Raw genomic sequence first — 20,258 nt, 5'->3', positions numbered from 1 at the left:
TGCCAAACGGCGGCGCTGGCACTGAAAGGCTTGCACCTTATCTTTTATTGTACTGGTTGGAATGACAAATAAAGTATCTGTATCTGTATTTACAATTATATTATGTGCTTACATTGAACTTACTAAATAAAATCACACAGGGCGCATACACGCATGCATACACATACACAGACGCCACTTCACTTTTAATATCTTGTCCGTGATCAAAGTTATACACATGCACGCACCCATATATGTACACAGAGGCCACTTGGCTTTTAATATGTAGATGATTTACCATCCCCTGCTGGAATGGCGTGAGAGTCCAAAGTGTAATTATCAACATCTAATTTTTGCAGCGCTCATCCTTGACCCAAAATACATACGAATACCAACAAACGGCAAATGTCATCTTAAATAAAGGTTAAAATAAATAAAGGTTAAATTAAATTAAAGTTAAAACCTATGCCAAATCAACATGCAGATACACCTTGGATCTACTGTGGTGACCCAGAGTGAAAGCAAGGGAGCAGCTGAAGGGACTTACTTTTTTATTTTTAAATGGACCACAATGGAAATAAGTGGTTTCACTTTCTTGTGTCATTCATGTATTTTTAATGTATTTACAATAATATTATGTACTTACATTGAACTTACTAAATAAAATCACACGTAACCTCCTCGTCTGAAGGTTCCTAAGAAATAAATCAACCGTTTCCAGTTTTCTGGAAAACCACCAAGCACATTCAAGTCTCCTTGCCATTTCCTGGGGAGTTAGTTCACTCTGAGACTTTTGTTTGTAAATAGATGCAAGTCAGCTCTTAGGATGTGTTGCACAGAACTCAATGATTTTTGTTCTCTGAATTAGGGTCAACTACAGCATTTTTCCTGGACTTTAATGTCTTGCAGAACAAACTTTAAGGTTCCTGAAATGATAAAAAAAAACACCATTATTTCCCAGTAAAACCATTTCCTGGTAATCATATTTCAGAGTACTTTCGGGTACATTTTTTTAGACACCCTATATAGTACATGGGTCTTGACTACCTAAAAATTTCAACCACGTCCACAGTTTAGGAGCCACAACCTCAAAAGAACAGTCTTCTGTGGTTTTCAGCAGACCAAGAATCACCAACAGGCTCTAGTCAGAGAACCTCAGAGAACTGCTTGTCAAATATGGATGCAGATGTTCACTGATATAGAGATGCATTTGATCATGCAGAGCTTAAAATTTTCAGTTAAAGTCTATATTTTATGGGGTGCAAGTGCAAAGACAAAATAGGTTACATGAGACCTCTTACAGGACTTCATAAAAAACTTCACAGCTGCATTCTGGATTTGGAGAAGACTTGCTGAGGCAGCAGAGCAATACAGTTTGGCTTTTGGCAGCCCCCTTTTTATATAGGGTTACCACATCAGTTTTATGTTGGTGTCTTTCCTGATGAAATTCTGGTCCTAATCAGAGAAACCCACACAGCCCCTGTCTTCTGAAGTAGTCTCCCAGCCAGATACTAATCAGGACCTACACTGCTAATTTTCCGAGATCTGACAGGATCAGGCACACACCGAGCAGATTGGTTGCTGAGGCAGAAGAACAATGAATTATACAAGTAATATTCCAAAAGTAATGAAATTAACATGTGAATGATCATTTCCATTTCACATCAAGATACAATGTGAAGTGGGAACATTTGGTAAATGAGTTCATATAAGACAACTAATATGGGTATCAAAATTGAGAGCGTGGTCAAATGGAACGCCCCAACTTCCAACTGTCAAATGAATGAATGATGACAAAGAGCCAACCTTCTCAATCATTATAGGAACAAAGTTGTCCGGTGCACAAACAAGAACTTCAGTTTTCCCTGTTTTAAATGACAGGTAATTAGCAGCCATCCAGATGTTTATATCATTAACACAATCTTGAAGGATCAATAAGTATGCTACGTTTTGAGATATGAGATGTACCACTGAACATCATCTGCATAACAATAATATAAGACACCTTCAAAGGTACGCAAGCTGTATTCAAGTAGAAGCAATTACAAAGCAGACAAAATGGGTCCAAGAACTGAACTATGAGGCACACCACATGACAAAATGGCAGAAGATGACACAATTGTATTGGTGAAGAGAGAAACTCCTGGCAGAGAGACAAGAAAACCACTCAAGGGCTGACTCAGAGATGGCTAACCACGTCCAAAGTCTCATCAATTGTGCCTAAAGCCATAAGACTGGATGTATGTTAACAAATGAAAAAAGCTGACTACACAAAACATGAAATGTCTTGGATTCATACTTTCTGCAATAAAATAGAAGTCAGTGTAAATGAAAGCTCACTATTCAATTCAATTTTTTTTTATATAGCGCCAAATCACAACAAACAGTTGCCCCAAGGCGCTTTATATTGTAAGGCAAGGCCATACAATAATTATGTAAAACCCCAACGGTCAAAACGACCCCCTATGAGCAAGCACTTGGCTACAGTGGGAAGGAAAAACTCCCTTTTAACAGGAAGAAACCTCCAGCAGAACCAGGCTCAGGGAGGGGCAGTCTTCTGCTGGGACTGGTTGGGGCTGAGGGAGAGAACCAGGAAAAAGACATGCTGTGGAGGGGAGCAGAGATCAATCACTAATGATTAAATGCAGAGTGGTGCATACAGAGCAAAAAGAGAAAGAAACAATGCATCATGGGAACCCCCCAGCAGTCTACGTCTATAGCAGCATAACTAAGGGATGGTTCAGGGTCATCTGATCCAGCCCTAACTATAAGCTTTAGCAAAAAGGAAAGTTTAAGCCTAATCTTAAAAGTAGAGAGGGTGTCTGTCTCCCTGATCTGAATTGGGAGCTGGTTCCACAGGAGAGGAGCCTGAAAGCTGAAGGCTCTGCCTCCCATTCTACTCTTACAAACCCTAGGAACTACAAGTAAGCCTGCAGTCTGAGAGCGAAGCGCTCTATTGGGGTGATATGGTACTACGAGGTCCCTAAGATAAGATGGGACCTGATTATTCAAAACCTTATAAGTAAGAAGAAGAATTTTAAATTCTATTCTAGAATTAACAGGAAGCCAATGAAGAGAGGCCAATATGGGTGAGATATGCTCTCTTCTTCTAGTCCCCGTTAGTACTCTAGCTGCAGCATTTTGAATTAACTGAAGGCTTTTTAGGAAACTTTTAGGACAACCTGATAATAATGAATTACAATAGTCCAGCCTAGAGGAAATAAATGCATGAATTAGTTTTTTCAGCATCACTCTGAGACAAGACCTTTCTAATTTTAGAGATATTGCGTAAATGCAAAAAAGCAGTTCTACATATTTGTTTAATATGCGCTTTGAATGACATATCCTGATCAAAAATGACTCCAAGATTTCTCACAGTATTACTAGAGGTCAGGGTAATGCCATCCAGAGTAAGGATCTGGTTAGACACCATGTTTCTAAGATTTGTGGGGCCAAGTACAATAACTTCAGTTTTATCTGAGTTTAAAAGCAGGAAATTAGAGGTCATCCATGTCTTTATGTCTGTAAGACAATCCTGCAGTTTAGCTAATAATACTGCCTAAGGGAAGCATGTATAAAGTGAATAAAATTGGTCCTAGCACAGAACCTTGTGGAACTCCGTAATTAACTTTAGTCTGTGAAGAAGATTCCCCATTTACATGAACAAAATGTAATCTATTAGACAAATATGATTCAAACCACCGCAGCGCAGTGCCTTTCAATCAATCAATCAACTTTTTTCTTATATAGCGCCAAATCACAACAAACAGTTGCCCCAAGGCGCTCCACATTGCAAGGCAAGGCCATACATAGGCCTTTAATACCTATGGCATGCTCTAATCTCTGTAATAAAATTTTATGGTCAACAGTATCAAAAGCAGCACTGAGGTCTAACAGAACAAGCACAGAGATGAGTCCACTGTCCAAGGCCATAAGAAGATCATTTGTAACCTTCACTAATGCTGTTTCTGTACTATGATGAATTCTAAAACCTGACTGAAACTCTTCAAATAGACCATTCCTCTGCAGATGATCAGTTAGCTGTTTTACAACTACCCTTTCAAGAATTTTTGAGAGAAAAGGAAGGTTGGAGATTGGCCTATAATTAGCTAAGATAGCTGGGTCAAGTGATGGCTTTTTAAGTAATGGTTTAATTACTGCCACCTTAAAAGCCTGTGGTACATAGCCAACTAACAAAGATAGATTGATCATATTTAAGATCGAAGCATTAAATAATGGTAGGGCTTCCTTGAGCAGCCTGGTAGGAATGGGGTCTAATAAACATGTTGATGGTTTGGATGAAGTAACTAATGAAAATAACTCAGACAGGACAATCGGAGAGAAAGAGTCTAACCAAATACCAGCATCACTGAAAGCAGCCAAAGATAACGATACGTCTTTGGGATGGTTATGAGTAATTTTTTCTCTAATAGTTAAAATTTTGTTAGTAAAGAAAGTCATGAAGTCATTACTAGTTAAAGTTAATGGAATACTCAGCTCAATAGAGCTCTGACTCTTTGTCAGCCTGGCTACAGTGCTGAAAAGAAACCTGGGGTTGTTCTTATTTTCTTCAATTAGTGATGAGTAGAAAGATGTCCTAGCTTTACGGAGGGCTTTTTTATAGAGCAACAGACTCTTTTTCCAGGCTAAGTGAAGATCTTCTAAATTAGTGAGATGCCATTTCCTCTCCAACTTACGGGTTATCTGCTTTATGCTACGAGTTTGTGAGTTATACCACGGAGTCAGGCACTTCTGATTTAAAGCTCTCTTTTTCAGAGGAGCTACAGCATCCAAAGTTGTCTTCAATGAGGATGTAAAACTATTGACGAGATACTCTATCTCACTTACAGAGTTTAGGTAGCTACTCTGCACTGTGTTGGTATATGGCATTAGAGAACATAAAGAAGTAATCATATCCTTAAACCTAGTTACAGCGCTTTCTGAAAGACTTCTAGTGTAATGAAACTTATTCCCCACTGCTGGGAAGTCCATCAGAGTAAATGTAAATGTTATTCAGAAATGATCAGACAGAAGGGAGTTTTCAGGGAATACTGTTAAGTCTTCTATTTCCATACCATAAGTCAGAACAAGATCTAAGATATGATTAAAGTGGTGGGTGGACTCATTTACATTTTGAGCAAAGCCAATAGAGTCTAATAATAGATTAAATGCAGTGTTGAGGCTGTCATTCTCAGCATCTGTGTGGATGTTAAAATCGCCCACTATAATTATCTTATCTGAGCTAAGCACTAAGTCAGACAAAAGGTCTGAAAATTCACAGAGAAACTCACAGTAATGACCAGGTGGACGATAGATAATAACAAATAAAACTGGTTTTTGGGACTTCCAATTTGGATGGACAAGACTAAGAGTCAAGCTTTCAAATGAATTAAAGCTCTGTCTGGGTTTTTGATTAATTAATAGCTGGAATGGAAGATTGCTGCTAATCCTCCGCCCCGGCCCGTACTACGAGCATTCTGACAGTTAGTGTGACTCGGGGGTGTTGACTCATTTAAACTAACATATTCATCCTGCTGTAACCAGGTTTCTGTAAGGCAGAATAAATCAATATGTTGATCAATTATTATATCATTTACCAACAGGGACTTAGAAGAGAGAGACCTAATGTTTAATAGACCACATTTAACTGTTTTAGTCTGTGGTGCAGTTGAAGGTGCTATATTATTTTTTCTTTTTGAATTTTTATGCTTAAATAGATTTTTGCTGGTTATTGGTGGTCTGGGAGCAGACACCGTCTCTACAGGGATGGGGTAATGAGGGGATGGCAGGGGGAGAGAAGCTGCAGAGAGGTGTGTAAGACTACAACTCTGCTTCCTGGTCCCAACCCTGGATAGTCACGGTTTGGAGGATTTAAGAAAATTGGCCAGATTTCTAGAAATGAGAGCTACTCCATCCAAAGTGGATGGATGCCGTCTCTCCTAACAAGACCAGGTTTTTCCCCAGAAGCTTTGCCAATTATCTATGAAGCCCACCTCATTTTTTGGACACCACTCAGACAGCCAGCAATTCAAGGAGAACATGCGGCTAAACATGTCACTCCCGGTCCGACTGGGGAGGGGCCCAGAGAAAACTACAGAGTCCGACATTGTTTTTGCAAAGTTACACACCGATTCAATGTTAATTTTAGTGACCTCCAATTGGCGTAACCGGGTGTCATTACTGCCGACGTGAATTACAATCTTACCAAATTTACGCTTAGCCTTAGCCAGCAGTTTCAAATTTCCTTCAATGTCGCCTGCTCTGGCCCCCGGAAGACAATTGACTATGGTTGCTGGTGTCGCTAACTTCACATTTCTCAAAACAGAGTCGCCAATAACCAGAGTTTGATCCTCAGCAGGTGTGTCATCGAGTGGGCAAAAACGGTTAGAAATGTGAACGGGTTGGCGGTGTACACGGGGCTTCTGTTTAGAACTACGCTTCCTCCTCACAGTCACCCAGTCGGCCTGCTTTCCTGGCTGCTCGGGATCTGCCAGAGGGGAACTAACGGCGGCTAAGCTACCTTGGTCCGCACCGACTACAGGGGCCTGCCTAGCTGTAGAATTTTCCACAGTGCGGAGCCGAGTCTCCAATTCGCCCAGCCTGGCCTCCAAAGCTATGAATAAGCTACACTTATTACAGGTACCGTTACTGCTAAAGGAGGCCGAGGAATAACTAAACATTTCACACCCAGAGCAGAAAAGTGCGGGAGAGACAGGAGAAGCTGCCATGCTAAATCGGCTAAGAGCTAGTAGCTGCGCTAAGCTAGCGGATTCCTAAAAACATGCAAAGTGAATAATGTGTAAATAATTTAGAGGTGATTCAGCAGAAGGAGTGCTTTAGTTAAGGCACGTGAAGATTACACTGGGAAACAAATCGTTATCTAGATAACTAGATCAATCTAACTGCGCAGATTAAACAGCTAACAGATACAGAAAAACACCGCTGTGCTCCGGAACAGGAAGTGATACAATACCGCAGTGAGAGCCAACCACCAGTAGAGGCAAGCAAGAGCCAACTATTTATTTAATAATTTGCATTGTCCATCTTGTCCTTGCTTTTTCTGATTTAGGGTTATACATATGCAATAACATGAGTGAGCTGTAGATCATGTGCACCTCGTTAATGTCCAGTTATATTCTTTGAGTTTATTAAAGAGACTCCAGAAGGTGCAGGTATACTCAACAAAATATAAACGCAACACTTTTGGTTTTGCTCCCATTTTGTATGAGATGAACTCAAAGATCTAAAACTTTTTTCCACATACACAATATCACCATTTCCCTCAAATATTGTTCACAAACCAGTCTAAATCTGTGAAAGTGAGCACTTCTCCTTTGCTGAGATAATCCATCCCACCTCACAGGTGTGCCATATCAAGATGCTGATTAGACACCATGATTAGTGCACAGGTGTGCCTTAGACTGCCCACAATAAAAGGCCACTCTGAAAGGTGCAGTTTTGTTTTATTGGGGGGGGGATACCAGTCAGTATCTGGTGTGACCACCATTTGCCTCATGCAGTGCAACACATCTCCTTCGCATAGAGTTGATCAGGTTGTCAATTGTGGCCTGTGGAATGTTGGTCCACTCCTCTTCAATGGCTGTGCGAAGTTGCTGGATATTGGCAGGAACTGGTACACACTGTCGTATATGCCGGTCCAGAGCATCCCAAACATGCTCAATGGGTGACATGTCCGGTGAGTATGCCGGCCATGCAAGAACTGGGACATTTTCAGCTTCCAAGAATTGTGTACAGATCCTTGCAACATAGGGCCGTGCATTATCCTGCTGCAACATGAGGTGATGTTCTTGGATGTATGGCACAACAATGGGACTCAGGATCTCGTCACGGTATCTCTGTGCATTCAAAATGCCATCAATAAAATGCACCTGTGTTCTTCGTCCATAACAGACGCCTGCCCATACCATAACCCCACCGCCACCATGGGCCACTCGATCCACAACAATGACATCAGAAAACCGCTCACCCACACGACACCACACACGCTGTCTGCCATCTGCCCTGAACAGTGTGAACCGGGATTCATCCGTGAAGAAAACACCTCTCCAATGTGCCAAACGCCAGCGAATGTGAGCATTTGCCCACTCAAGTCGGTTACGACAACGAACTGGAGTCAGGTCGAGACCCCGATGAGGACGACGAGCATGCAGATGAGCTTCCCTGAGACGGTTTCTGACAGTTTGTGCAGAAATTCTTTGGTTATGCAAACCGATTGTTTCAGCAGCTGTCCGAGTGGCTGGTCTCAGACGATCTTGGAGGTGAACATGCTGGATGTGGAGGTCCTGGGCTGGTGTGGTTTCACGTGGTCTGCGGTTGTGAGGCTGGTTGGATGTACTGCCAAATTCTCTGAAACGCCTTTGGAGACGGCTTATGGTAGAGAAATGAACATTCAATACACGAGCAACAGCTCTGGTTGACATTCCTGCTGTCAGCATGCCAATTATACGCTCCCTCAAATCTTGCAACATCTGTGGCATTGTGCTGTGTGATAAAACTGCACCTTTCAGAGTGGCCTTTTATTGTGGACAGTCTAAGGCACACCTGTGCACTAATCATGGTGTCTAATCAGCATCTTGGTATGGCACACTTGTGAGGTGGGATGGATTATCTCAGCAAAGGAGAAGTGCTCACTATCACAGATTTAGACTGGTTTGTGAACAATATTTGAGGGAAATGGTGATATTGTGTATGTGGAAAAAGTTTTAGATCTTTGAGTTCATCTCACACAAAATGGGAGCAAAACCAAAAGTGTTGCGTTTATATTTTTGTTGAGTTTATGTCCCACTGGGACAGACTCTCCCACACTGAGTCTCATCAACTCCTGCTCAAACAGCAGCAAACTACTGGTGTTCTGCTTCTAGTTACTCCAAGTGACACAATCAAATTTCTCAATTACCCATCTTGGGGATGTGGTCGTGGCTAGTGAAACAAATTTTGCCTATGGTCCCTTTAAGAATATTTTTATAATGCCAGTAAATGTAAATGTGACAGCACGGTGTCTTAGTGGTTAGCACTGTTGCCTCACAGCGAGAAGGTCGTGGGATCACTTCCCACCTGGGCCTTTGTGTGTGAAGTTTCCATGTTCTCCCCATGTTTGTGTGGGTTCCCTCTGGGTGCTCCAGCTTCAGCCCACTTCCAAAGACAGGCAGATTAGTTGACTTTGAAAGTTAAATAGGCAGTAGATGTGTGAATGTTTGCCTGTCTGTATGTGGCCCTGTGACAGACTGGTGTCCTGTCCAAGGTGTACCCTGCCTTACACCCTATGACTACTATAATAGGAGTAAGGGGAAATAGAAAATAAATGAAAATGTACAAGATCATACTATGTCCCAGTAAACATAAAGTACAGAATTGTTTTGATGAGTCTGTTTAATAAGCGAAGTGCACATCGCATCTGCGCATGCGTGGGTCAAATGGGGGCAAAAATCCCAGCTACCACCCTCACACTGCTCCCATTGAATTTTGTATACAGTAGCATTAGCGGACTGTAAAAGTTAAGGCTTTTACAGGGATTGTTTCAAAGGCTTTAAGCCTTAAGCGACACATACAATAATGACAGGGGTGCATTGTGCTGTTTTCAAATGCTTGAACGGAATTTATAGGCTTGAAAAGTTGGCTGAAAACACATGATTGCAAAGCTCTGCCGAGTCCACACAAAGACGGAAAGAAGAAGAAATGTGGTCGTAAACCTCCGTTCATTCTACACAATTTCGCCACAGAAAAGAAACATCCAGACGGACATAAAAGACGGACTAAAATTGGAAGTTTCTTGCACATATTTATTTTGTCAATATCCTGAAACCGTGCCGCCGTTTTCGTGCATCAGCCTATGACTGTAATGTATGAATGACGTGGCGCGTAATATTGTAAAATTGACATGTTCTATAAACAAACTGCATGCATGCACATATCACTGTATGTCTGTCAACTTATCAAAACAAACGTGACACCAAATGAGGTTATATGTGAGACTCACCGTCATTGTCGTCATTATGAAGCCGGTGGAGTAGCGATTTCTCATCCCTGCTTAGCAAATATTCTGCAATATCCACAGTTTCAGTCTCTGGACTTCGTCTAACCATCCATCAGTTGCCTTCAAGGGGTGAGAAATTTGTTTGTCTCCAACTATCAACAAGCACTGGTCATTTTTGACAGCAGCGCGCTCTTCCTCCGTCGGCACTAACGGTACTTTCTGTACAGATGCAGCACACGCAAGCACAACCAGCTCTTCTTTCCATTTCTGTCCACTGCCGTACGTAGTCCTGGTTGTTACAGGCATTCCGTGAAGCTTACAAAAACACTTTAAATCGTCAACTTTCCAGTGGTTGAAATGATCCAAATTACAGCACTCCTCACTGCTTTCTGCCGCCATAGCTTGTGGGTTGGTAGCTGAAAAATTTAGCTTACCCATAATGCACCGCGCGGCCTGAGATGCGCACTTCGCTTATTATAGTTCTGCCTCCGACATGATTATTTCAATAACAAGCAAGATCCCCCTCCTGAATGTCATATCTGATTAAAGCTTGGAATGTCATTACTTTCAAGTCAGGCAGTGTCATTACCCATTTAGTCACTCACCTTCTCTTTGCATACACTTGCGCCAACACCGGACAAATGTTTGCATCCCATTGGTGAAGAAACTGGGTGTGTTCTCTAGCACCAGTAAAGCACAGCTGCTTGCTGATCTGCATCATTAGCAATTCTTCAGGTGTTCTATCAGCTTGGCAAAAAGCAAAAAGGCAGAGGCCGCCAGATCCACTGTACGGTGGGTTTGGTGAGATTTGCACCTCTGCAATGCATCCTGTGTTTTACAACTCATGTAGAGAAGCACTGTCATGCTGAGGAACTCCATCCTTTCTAGGATGAACCCGCTTCAAGCGTGTGTGCAGCTTTTGCCAAGTCTCCACATATCAGATGGAACTGACAGTGTTGCCATGTTCACAAAATTCTGTGAGGACTATGACATCACAGTCCTAAAAAAAATGGTCAAGATTTTTTGAGCTGAAAAACTCCTTGAACTTGCTAACTGTGCCCACATGGGCACCACCACAGACGATACTCAATTAATGTCAATTGAATTGACTATGCAAGGGTTCATAACCCTCTGCTGCGAGGAATTCAGCAACAGCACATAGTTTCAAATGCACATCCAAAGGTAATTCTGTGGATGCCTGAAATTGCAGGCAAAAACTATTTGGTGTAGCAGTATTCAATAACTGAATTGAATTGAATTTATTAGACACCCATGCATAACAGAAATTCACTCGTATACAAACAACCAAACTCATAACAGAAAAGTCAAAGGCGAAAAGAAATATAAGAAAATAAACAAAATACATGGTGCCTAAAGGCGTAGGCAGAAGCAATGCTTATCAGAGCAGACATATATGCCTGTTTATATCCAACACAGTCTGAACAACAGCAGCACATAGCTACAGATAAAAGAAGTCAAATATTTCTCCAGACAGCTCCCAACCCCCCCCCCCCCCCAAAAAAGGTTCCAGTATACCAGCATCTACATATAACACAACTCAACCATATTCATCGAGTACATATCTAGAAAATACCATTTCTCTGTATAAATATTTGAACCGGTTAATATCTGGACATCTCTTAAGTTTCTAAGGTAAATTTTTCCATTTTTTTGGGCCACAAATGTAGACACAGAAGCACCTCCTAGTCGTCCTAGCGCCAGCAATTTTAAAATAATATGAACCCCTTAAATTATACATTCCTTCTCTCTGCGTAAAGTATTCTTGAATTCTGAAAGGTAATTGTTTATTTCTCACTTTATGCATCAACTGAACAGTCTTAAATGAAATCATATCATAAAGTTTTAATATCTTTGCTTTAATAAATAACAGATTGGTATGATCCCAAAACCCTGAATTGTGAATTATTCTTAATGCTCTTTTTTGAAGGATGAATAATGATTGTAATGTAGTTTTATAGTTATTACCCCAAACTTCAGCACAGTATGTCAAGTAAGGTGCAATCAATGCACAATACAAAGTATGTAGTGATTTACCATCTAGCACAGGGGTGGCCAAGTTCGGTCCTCGAGAGCCACCTTCCTGACACTCTTAGTTGTCTCCCTGCTCCAACACACCTGAATCCAATGAAAGGCTCATTAAAAGTCTGCTAATGAGACTTTCATTGGATTCAGGTGTGTTGGAGCAGGGAGACAACTAAGAGTGTCAGGAAGGTGGCTCTCGAGGACCCCACTTGGCCACCCCGATCTAGAACGTGCTTTGCCTTATTTAATACTGCAATACTTTTAGAAACTTTCTTTTGGATATGTTGACTATGCACGCTCCAGTTAATTCTATCATCAATAATCACACTTAACAACTTATTCTCCTTGACGCAATCTATATTTACCCCAAGTATATATAACTGTATTTGTACATCCTGTTTATAATTTCCAAATAACATCATTTTCGTTTTAGACCAATTTACTGACAATTTGTTCATATCAAACCAACTCTTCAACTTTATCATTTCAGTTCTCAAATCAAACAATAATTGCTGCAAATTCTCCAAAACAAAACTGGTTTGGTTCATCAGCAAAGAGATCTGCTTTAAACCCAATGGAAACTTTACATAAATCATTAATATATAAAATAAATAATTTTGGTCCCAGCACAGCACACACAAATGATGTCCATAAATACAGAACAGCAGTCCCTGATTTTAACAAACTGCTTCTGGTTCTGCAAATAACTTTAATCCAATTCAGAGCCACTCCTTTAATCCCATAAAGTTCCAGCTTTTGAAATAATATGTTATGACTGATTGTGTCAAAAGCCTTTTTTTAAGTCAATAAATAGACCTATTACTAATTCCCTTTGGTCCACATGTTTATTGACCTCTTTGATTGCATTGCACAAAGGCAAAGCAGTGGACCTTTTCGCTCTGAACCCATATTGACTGTCATCAAGCAGGTTGTGAAATTCAATAAATCAGTAAATAAATAAATAAAGGTTTATTCTCAACCCAGTTTCATTTTAATATCTTACATGTTGAAATATTCACGTTGGGGGCAGAACTTTTCAGCCAATCCTCGTAGACAGTGGTATTTTTGTTTGTTTGCCAAATTTCACTTGTGTTGAACAACATAATTTAAAAAAAAAAGGATGGAGCTGACCCTCGACTACTGCCGATCCGTTGCAGCTCTCCGGACTCTCTGATCAGGCTTCCTTTACAGCAGATGACCCGCAGTTTGTTCTGGTAGGATGATGCAAGATAAATGGCTCCAGAGGAGATGGCGGGGCCTAGGTATCGAGGACTAGGTATGTCCAGGTGGGCCAGTACTGAGGGACTAGAAACAAACACTGGCATGAGGAAAAACATCAGCAAAGTACCAACATTAGGGTCCTACACTGCTCTGTCTTACCTCAGAGCAGCATGGGTTTGAACCTCGATGACGTCCAGTGAGTTAAAGTAGGTGACAAACAGGTATGGCTCTCTGTACGCTGCAGTGGAGGAGGCCAGCGGACAGTTATTTAGGAGAGAATTAGTTTCAGCCCGTGTTCAACAGAGCAGCACAGAGAGCGTTTACCAAAGGAAAGAGGCAGACGGCTCCACTTGACGTCGTCACTGCGACTCCTTCGCCCGTATGTGTCCACAAATACTCCAAACTCTGAAACACAAACAACTCCTCTGTGAGCTCTTCATGACAAACAGAAATCACTCCCTCACTAATGAAGTCACAACTACAGTTCACAATATACAAAATCTACAAGTTCAACACTTAAATGTGAATTTCAAGTCTGTCTGCAGAGCTCCAAGCATGGCTGTACCGTATAATGAGGACATTAAAACACACAGAGATATTCTGTACCTTTGGTTTGTACAAATATGTTGCACATGAAGGAATAAAATTTGTTTCTTAGCAAATGCAACATCCGCCAAGGAAACAGATATTAGACCATGGAAGTCTCCACTGAATTTTGGAGGTGATCCGGATCTGGATTGGTGGGCGTCAGAAATCTCAGATTGCTGATTGTCTGTCTGTCTGTCTGTTAGCAGGATTATGTCCAAACTACTGCACGGACTTTGACACAATTTTTCCCATAGATATAGATATTAGACCATGGAAGACTCCATTCAATTTTGGAGGTGATACAGATCTGGATTCCAGATCAAGATTTCACTCTATATACGCTTTGAAGGATTACGTTAAAATTACTTCACGGATTCTCACCAAATTTGAACCACAGATAGAGATTAGGGCATAGAAGACTCCACTGAATTTTAGAGGTGATCCAGATCCGGATTGGTGGATGTTAGAAATCTGTTTGTTCTTGTTATATGATTTACATAGATTCTTTTATAGAGATTATATTTCCACACCGGCCTGGGAACACATCGGCATCGCCCCAGTCAGAGGTGGTTAATGTATCCGGGGAAAGGGAAGTTTGGGGAGTTTGAGTGATTCCTTTACAGAACTAAAAGTTTATTATATAAATTATATATTATAATTTTTTTAAAGGGTGAAATCTCTACTTCAATGATTTAATAAATATTTCTTGTGTAATCCACTGATTTTATTTTCTAGTTTTGATTACCTTAATGTTACAAACTGTGAGAAATAGAGAAGAGAAATAAATATATATATAATATTTATATAATGTAATATAATATAATATATATATTATAGACAGACTCAATGTCTCAATGTGCCGAAAAAGTGCTGATGTCCACGTCTTCCGCAATTCCTGTGCTAGTCAGAAGACATACCGGATCAAGACAGCGTCCAGTTTACAAATGAACGGCACATTCCACTGTTACAGGAGTTTTTGTCATGGAAAGAGGAGTGGAGGAATCCCACGCGTCGCAGCGGAGCCGCATGGAGCAAAGCAACGCCGTGATGAAGCCTCACAGGACATGTTGGGGCATGTCCAGCTCATGCTCAATTTCTCGGATATTCACACGACTGAAAAGCAACCGGAAGCCATCTGAAAGCCACCTGAAAGCCATCCTGAGAGACCAACACGGAGGTGGTTTTGCCATGAGCGTCACAGTGGCGCATTCATTCGCTTCTTTTTCCATGAAAAAAACTCCTGTAACAGTGGAATGTGCCGAAAAAGTACTGATGTCCACGCCTTCTGCCTTTTTGTGAAAGTCAGACGACGTCCCGGATCAACAAAGCCTTCACATTGGAAATGATCTGGTTGTTTCAGCGGGGTTTGAGCCTGTCAATCGGCGCTCGGAGCGCGCTGCACTCTCAGACGCTGTGGGCGGTCTTTAAACCGGCTGGAGCACTCCTTAATCTGTGCAATCCCCATAAAATCATCCCTGAAAGCCATATTAATTTTCCAAATGGTGTCCACCTGGAGGTCTCTCACAGTTTCAGGAAAAAAACTGATGCAGCAAAGCCCCAAATCATTCTACCATTTCCTTAACGACGAGAGGGGTGGACCAGTGCTCACTCAAAGCCTGCTCACAGGCGAATGACGCAACCGACAGGCGTGAAAAAACTCACGCATGCGCACGAAGGTTCAAGCTTGGCTGATGCAATCACACGTGATTCAAATCCATATGGTTTTTGAAAAAAATAAAAAGGTCCGATACTTTTCTCACAGACCTCGTACATAATTAGAGGCATGTTTGATTTGAGTGATTTTTACAACAGCTTTTTACAACAAATATCTGTCATACTATGGTTTGTTGTGACATTCACTGTCAGATGACTTAAGAAGACTTTCCTGTAGTATTTCCGTTCAGTGAAATTTTCATGTTATTTCATATGTTACATTTGCTCTGTAGTTTAGCTGACCACCCCACTCCACTCTACCTAAGCCACCTGTTATGAAAACCACCACCCAATCCACAAAATGTGCTTCAATATAAAGCACTTGAACCAAAGTTAGGCTGTTCATTTTGGCTTATTTAGTACCTTAGTGACCTCATTCGTACCTCATTCGTCACAACCAAGGCATGCAGGGTCTTGCCCATTCTCCACCTCTTTACCCATTTAGGAAAGGCAGCATAAGCACTGCCAAGGTACTTACATCCACGGTATGGATGCCCACGGATCACTCACTCACACTCATCTTCAACCACTTATCCGAGATCGGGTCACGGGGGCAACAGCTCTAGCAGCGGACCCCAGACTTCCTTCTCCAGTGCCACAATGACCACCTATGACTGGGGGATCCCAAGGTGTTCCCAGGTCAGTGTGGAGATATAATCTCTCCACCTAGTCCTGGGTCTTCCCCAGGATCTCCTCCCAGGTGGGCATGCCTGGAACACCTCCCTAGGAAGGCACCCAGGAGGCATCCTTACCAGTGGCTCTACTCCGAGCTCCCCACGGATGACTGAGCTTCTCACCCTATCTCTAAGGGAGACACCAGCCACACTCCTAAGGAAGCCCATTTCGGCCGCTTGTACCCGCAATCTAGTTCTTTCGGTCATGACCAAGCCCTCATGACCTTAGGTGAGAGTAGGAACAAAGATTGACCAGTAGATTGAGAGCTTGCCTTTGGGTTCAGCTCCCTTTTTGTCACAACAGTACAGCAGAGCGAATGCAACACAGCCCCTGCTGTGCTGATTCTCCGGCCAATCTCACGCTCCATTGTCCCCTCACTCGTGAGCAAGACCACGAGGTACTTGAACTCCTTCACTTGGGGCAAGACCATATTCCCTACTCTGAGTAGGCAATTCATCGGTTTCCTGCTGAGGACCATGGCCTAGAGGTGCTGATCCTCATCCCAGCCGCTTCACACTCGGCTGCTAAACCGATCCAGTGAGTGTTGGAGGTCACCAGCCGATGAAGCCAACAGACCACATCATCTGCAAAAAGCAGTGATGAGATCCTGAGTCCACCAAACTGGAAACCGTCCTCCCCCTGACTATGCCTCATTATCCTGTCCATGAATCAAATCAAATCAAATCAATTTTATTTATATAGCGCCACATCACAACAAACAGTTGCCCCAAGGCACTTTATATTGTAAGGCAAAGCCATACAATAATTACGGAAAAACCCCAAAGGTCAAAACGACCCCCTGTGAGCAAGCACTTGACAGCAGTGGGAAGGAAAAACTCCCTTTTAACAGGAAGAAACCTCCAGCAGAACCAAGCTCGGGGGGGGGCAGTCTTCTGCTGGGACTGGTTGGGGCTGAGGGGAGAGAATCAGGAAAAAGACATGCTGTGGAAGAGAGCAGAGATCAATCACTAATGATTAAATACAGAGTGGTGCATACAGAGCAAAAAGAGAAAGAAAGCCTGAAAGCTGAAGGCTCTGCCTCTCATTCTACTCTTACAAACCCTAGGAACTACAAGTAAGCCTGCAGTATGAGCGAAGCACTCTATTGGGGTGATGTAAAGCGCCTTGGGGCAACTGTTTCTTGTGATTTGGCGCTATATATATAAAAAAAATTGATTGATTGATTGATTGATATGGTACTATGAGGTCCCTAAGATAAGATGGACCTGATTATTCAAAACCTTATAAGTAAGAAGAAGAATTTTAAATTATATTCTAGAATTAACAGGAAGCCAATGAAGAGAGGCCAATATGGGTGAGATATGCTCTCTCCTTCTAGTCCCTGTTAGCACTCTAGCTGCAGCATTTTGAATTAACTGAAGGCTTTTCAGGGAACTTTTAGGACAACCTGATATAATGAATTACAATAGTCCAGCCTAGAGGAAATAAATGCATGAATTAGTTTTTCAGCATCACTCTGAGACAAGACCTTTCTAATTTTAGAGATATTGTGCAAATGCAAAAAAGCAGTCCTACATATTTGTTTAATATGCGCTTTGAATGACATATCCTGATCAAAAATGACTCCAAGATTTCTCACAGTATTACTAGAGGTCAGGGTAATGCCATCCAGAGTAAGGATCTGGTTAGACACCATGTTTCTAAGATTTGTGGGGCCAAGTACAATAACTTCAGTTTTATCAGAGTTTAAAAGCAGGAAATTAGAGGTCATCCATGTCTTTATGTCTGTAAGACAATCCTGCAGTTTAGCTAATTGGTGTGTGTCCTCTGGCTTCATGGATAGATAAAGCTGGGTATCATCTGCGTAACAATGAAAATTTAAGCAATGCTGTCTAATAATACTGCCTAAGGGAAGCATGTATAAACTGAATAAAATTGGTCCTAGCACAGAACCTTGTGGAACTCCATAATTAACCTTAGTCTGTGAAGAAGATTACCCATTTACATGAACATCACAAACAGGATTGTTGACAAGGTGCAGCCCTGGCGGACGCCAACCCCCACCGGAAATGAGTCCGACTTACTGCCGAGCACAGCTTTCGCTGTGTGAGTACAGAGATTGGATGGCCCTGAGAAGGGACCCCTCTCACTCCATACTCCCACAGCACCTCCCACAGTATCCCAGGGTATCCGATCATACGCCTTCTTCAAGTCCACAAAACACATGTAGACTGGATGGGCATACTCCCAGGCACCCTCCAGGATCCTTGTGAGAGTGAAGACCTGGTTGGTTGTTGCAAGGCCAGCACGAAACCCGCATTGTTCCTCTTCAATCAGATGTTCGACTATCTGTTGAGCCCTCCTTTCCAGCACCTTGGAGTAGACTTTACCAGGGAGGCTGAGTAGTGTGATGACCCTGTAGTTGGCACATACTCTCTGGTCCCCCTTTTTAAATATGGGGACCACCACCCCAGTTTGCCACTCCTTAGGCACTGTCCCAGACCTCAGTGCAATGTTGAAGAGACGTCTCATCCAAGACAATCCCTCCACACCCAGAGCCTTCAGCATTTCTGGATGGATCTCCTCAAAGCCCCAGGACCTTGCCACTGCGGAGTTGTTTGACTACCTCAGTGACTTCCACCAGGGAAATTGTTGAAAATCCTCCATCATGGATTAAATCACAAACAGAAGAAATATGAATAGTCTGTTAAATGCAAAACATAATTTAAACACAGACATAAAGAGCTCAGTGACCCAATGGATGGATGGATAGATAGATAGATAGATAGATAGATAGATAGATAGATAGATAGATAGATAGATAGATAGATAGATAGATAGATAGATAGATAGATAGATAGATAGATAGATAGATAGATAGATAGATAGATAGATAGATAGATAGATAGATAGATAGATAGATTTTTAAAACTTTTAAACTCAGATAAAACTGAAGTTATTGTACTTGGCCCCACAAATCTTAGAAACATGGTGTCTAACCAGATCCTTACTCTGGATGGCATTACCCTGACCTCTAGTAATACTGTGAGAAATCTTGGAGTCATTTTTGATCAGGATATGTCATTCAATGCGCATATTAAACAAATATGTAGGACTGCTTTTTTGCATTTGCACAATATCTCTAAAATTAGAAAGGTCTTGTCTCAGAGTGATGGTGAAAAACTAATTCATGCATTTATTTCCTCTAGGCTGGACTATTGTAATTCATTATTATCAGGTTGTCCTAAAAGTTCCCTAAAAAGCCTTCAGTTAATTCAAAATGCTGCAGCTAGAGTACTGACGGGGACTAGAAGGAGAGAGCATATCTCACCCATATTGGCCTCTCTTCATTGGCTTCCTGTTAATTCTAGAATAGAATTTAAAATTCTTCTTCTTACTTATAAGGTTTTGAATAATCAGGTCCCATCTTATCTTAGGGACCTCGTAGTACCATACCAGAGCCTTCAGCTTCCAGGCTCCTCTCCTGTGGAACCAGCTCCGAATTCAGATCAGGGAGACAGACACCCTCTCTACTTTTAGGATTAGGCTTAAAACTTTCCTTTTTGCTAAAGCTTATAGTTAGGGCTGGATCAGGTGACCCTGAACCATCCCTTAGTTATGCTGCTATAGACGTAGACTGCTGGGGGGTTCCCATGATGCACTGTTTCTTTCTCTTTTTGCTCTGTATGCACCACTCTGCATTTAATCATTAGTGACTGATCTCTGCTCCCCTCCATAGCATGTCTTTTTCCTGGTTCTCTCCCTCAGCCCCAACCAGTCCCAGCAGAAGACTGCCCCTCCCTGAGCCTGGTTCTGCTGGAGGTTTCTTCCTGTTAAAAGGGAGTTTTTCCTTCCCACTGTAGCCAAGTGCTTGCTCACAGGGGGTCGTTTTGACCGTTGGGGTTTTACATAATTATTGTATGGCCTTGCCTTACAATATAAAGCGCCTTGGGGCAACTGTTTGTTGTGATTTGGCGCTATATAAAAAAAATTGATTGATTGATTGATTGATTGATAGATATCATCATATTAACTTGAAGTTGTAGGTGACTGGAAGAACAGCAGGGTAAATGTGAGTGTGAAG

At 41.8% G+C, this 20,258-nt stretch overlaps 1 protein-coding gene across 3 annotated transcripts in view; it reads right to left on the bottom strand.

Moving 5' to 3' along the window:
* Window positions 1-20,258, bottom strand: part of LOC117510099 (citron Rho-interacting kinase) — a 582,117-nt gene that overhangs the window by 50,429 nt on the left and 511,430 nt on the right. For all 3 annotated transcript variants that reach the window (XM_034169719.1, XM_034169717.1, XM_034169718.1), the window contains 3 exons: window positions 13,562-13,642; window positions 13,397-13,475; window positions 13,148-13,321 (listed from right to left, as the gene is read on the bottom strand). In XM_034169719.1, the coding sequence (XP_034025610.1) occupies window positions 13,148-13,321; window positions 13,397-13,475; window positions 13,562-13,642 (334 nt within the window). The remainder of the gene's footprint in view (window positions 1-13,147; window positions 13,322-13,396; window positions 13,476-13,561; window positions 13,643-20,258) is intronic.

Source organism: Thalassophryne amazonica, chromosome 5 (genome assembly GCF_902500255.1).
Source record: "Thalassophryne amazonica chromosome 5, fThaAma1.1, whole genome shotgun sequence".
In the NCBI taxonomy this organism is placed as follows: Eukaryota; Metazoa; Chordata; class Actinopteri; order Batrachoidiformes; family Batrachoididae; genus Thalassophryne; species Thalassophryne amazonica.
Note: the sequence above shows the minus strand (reverse complement) of the source record. Positions and strands in the feature narration are given on the sequence as shown.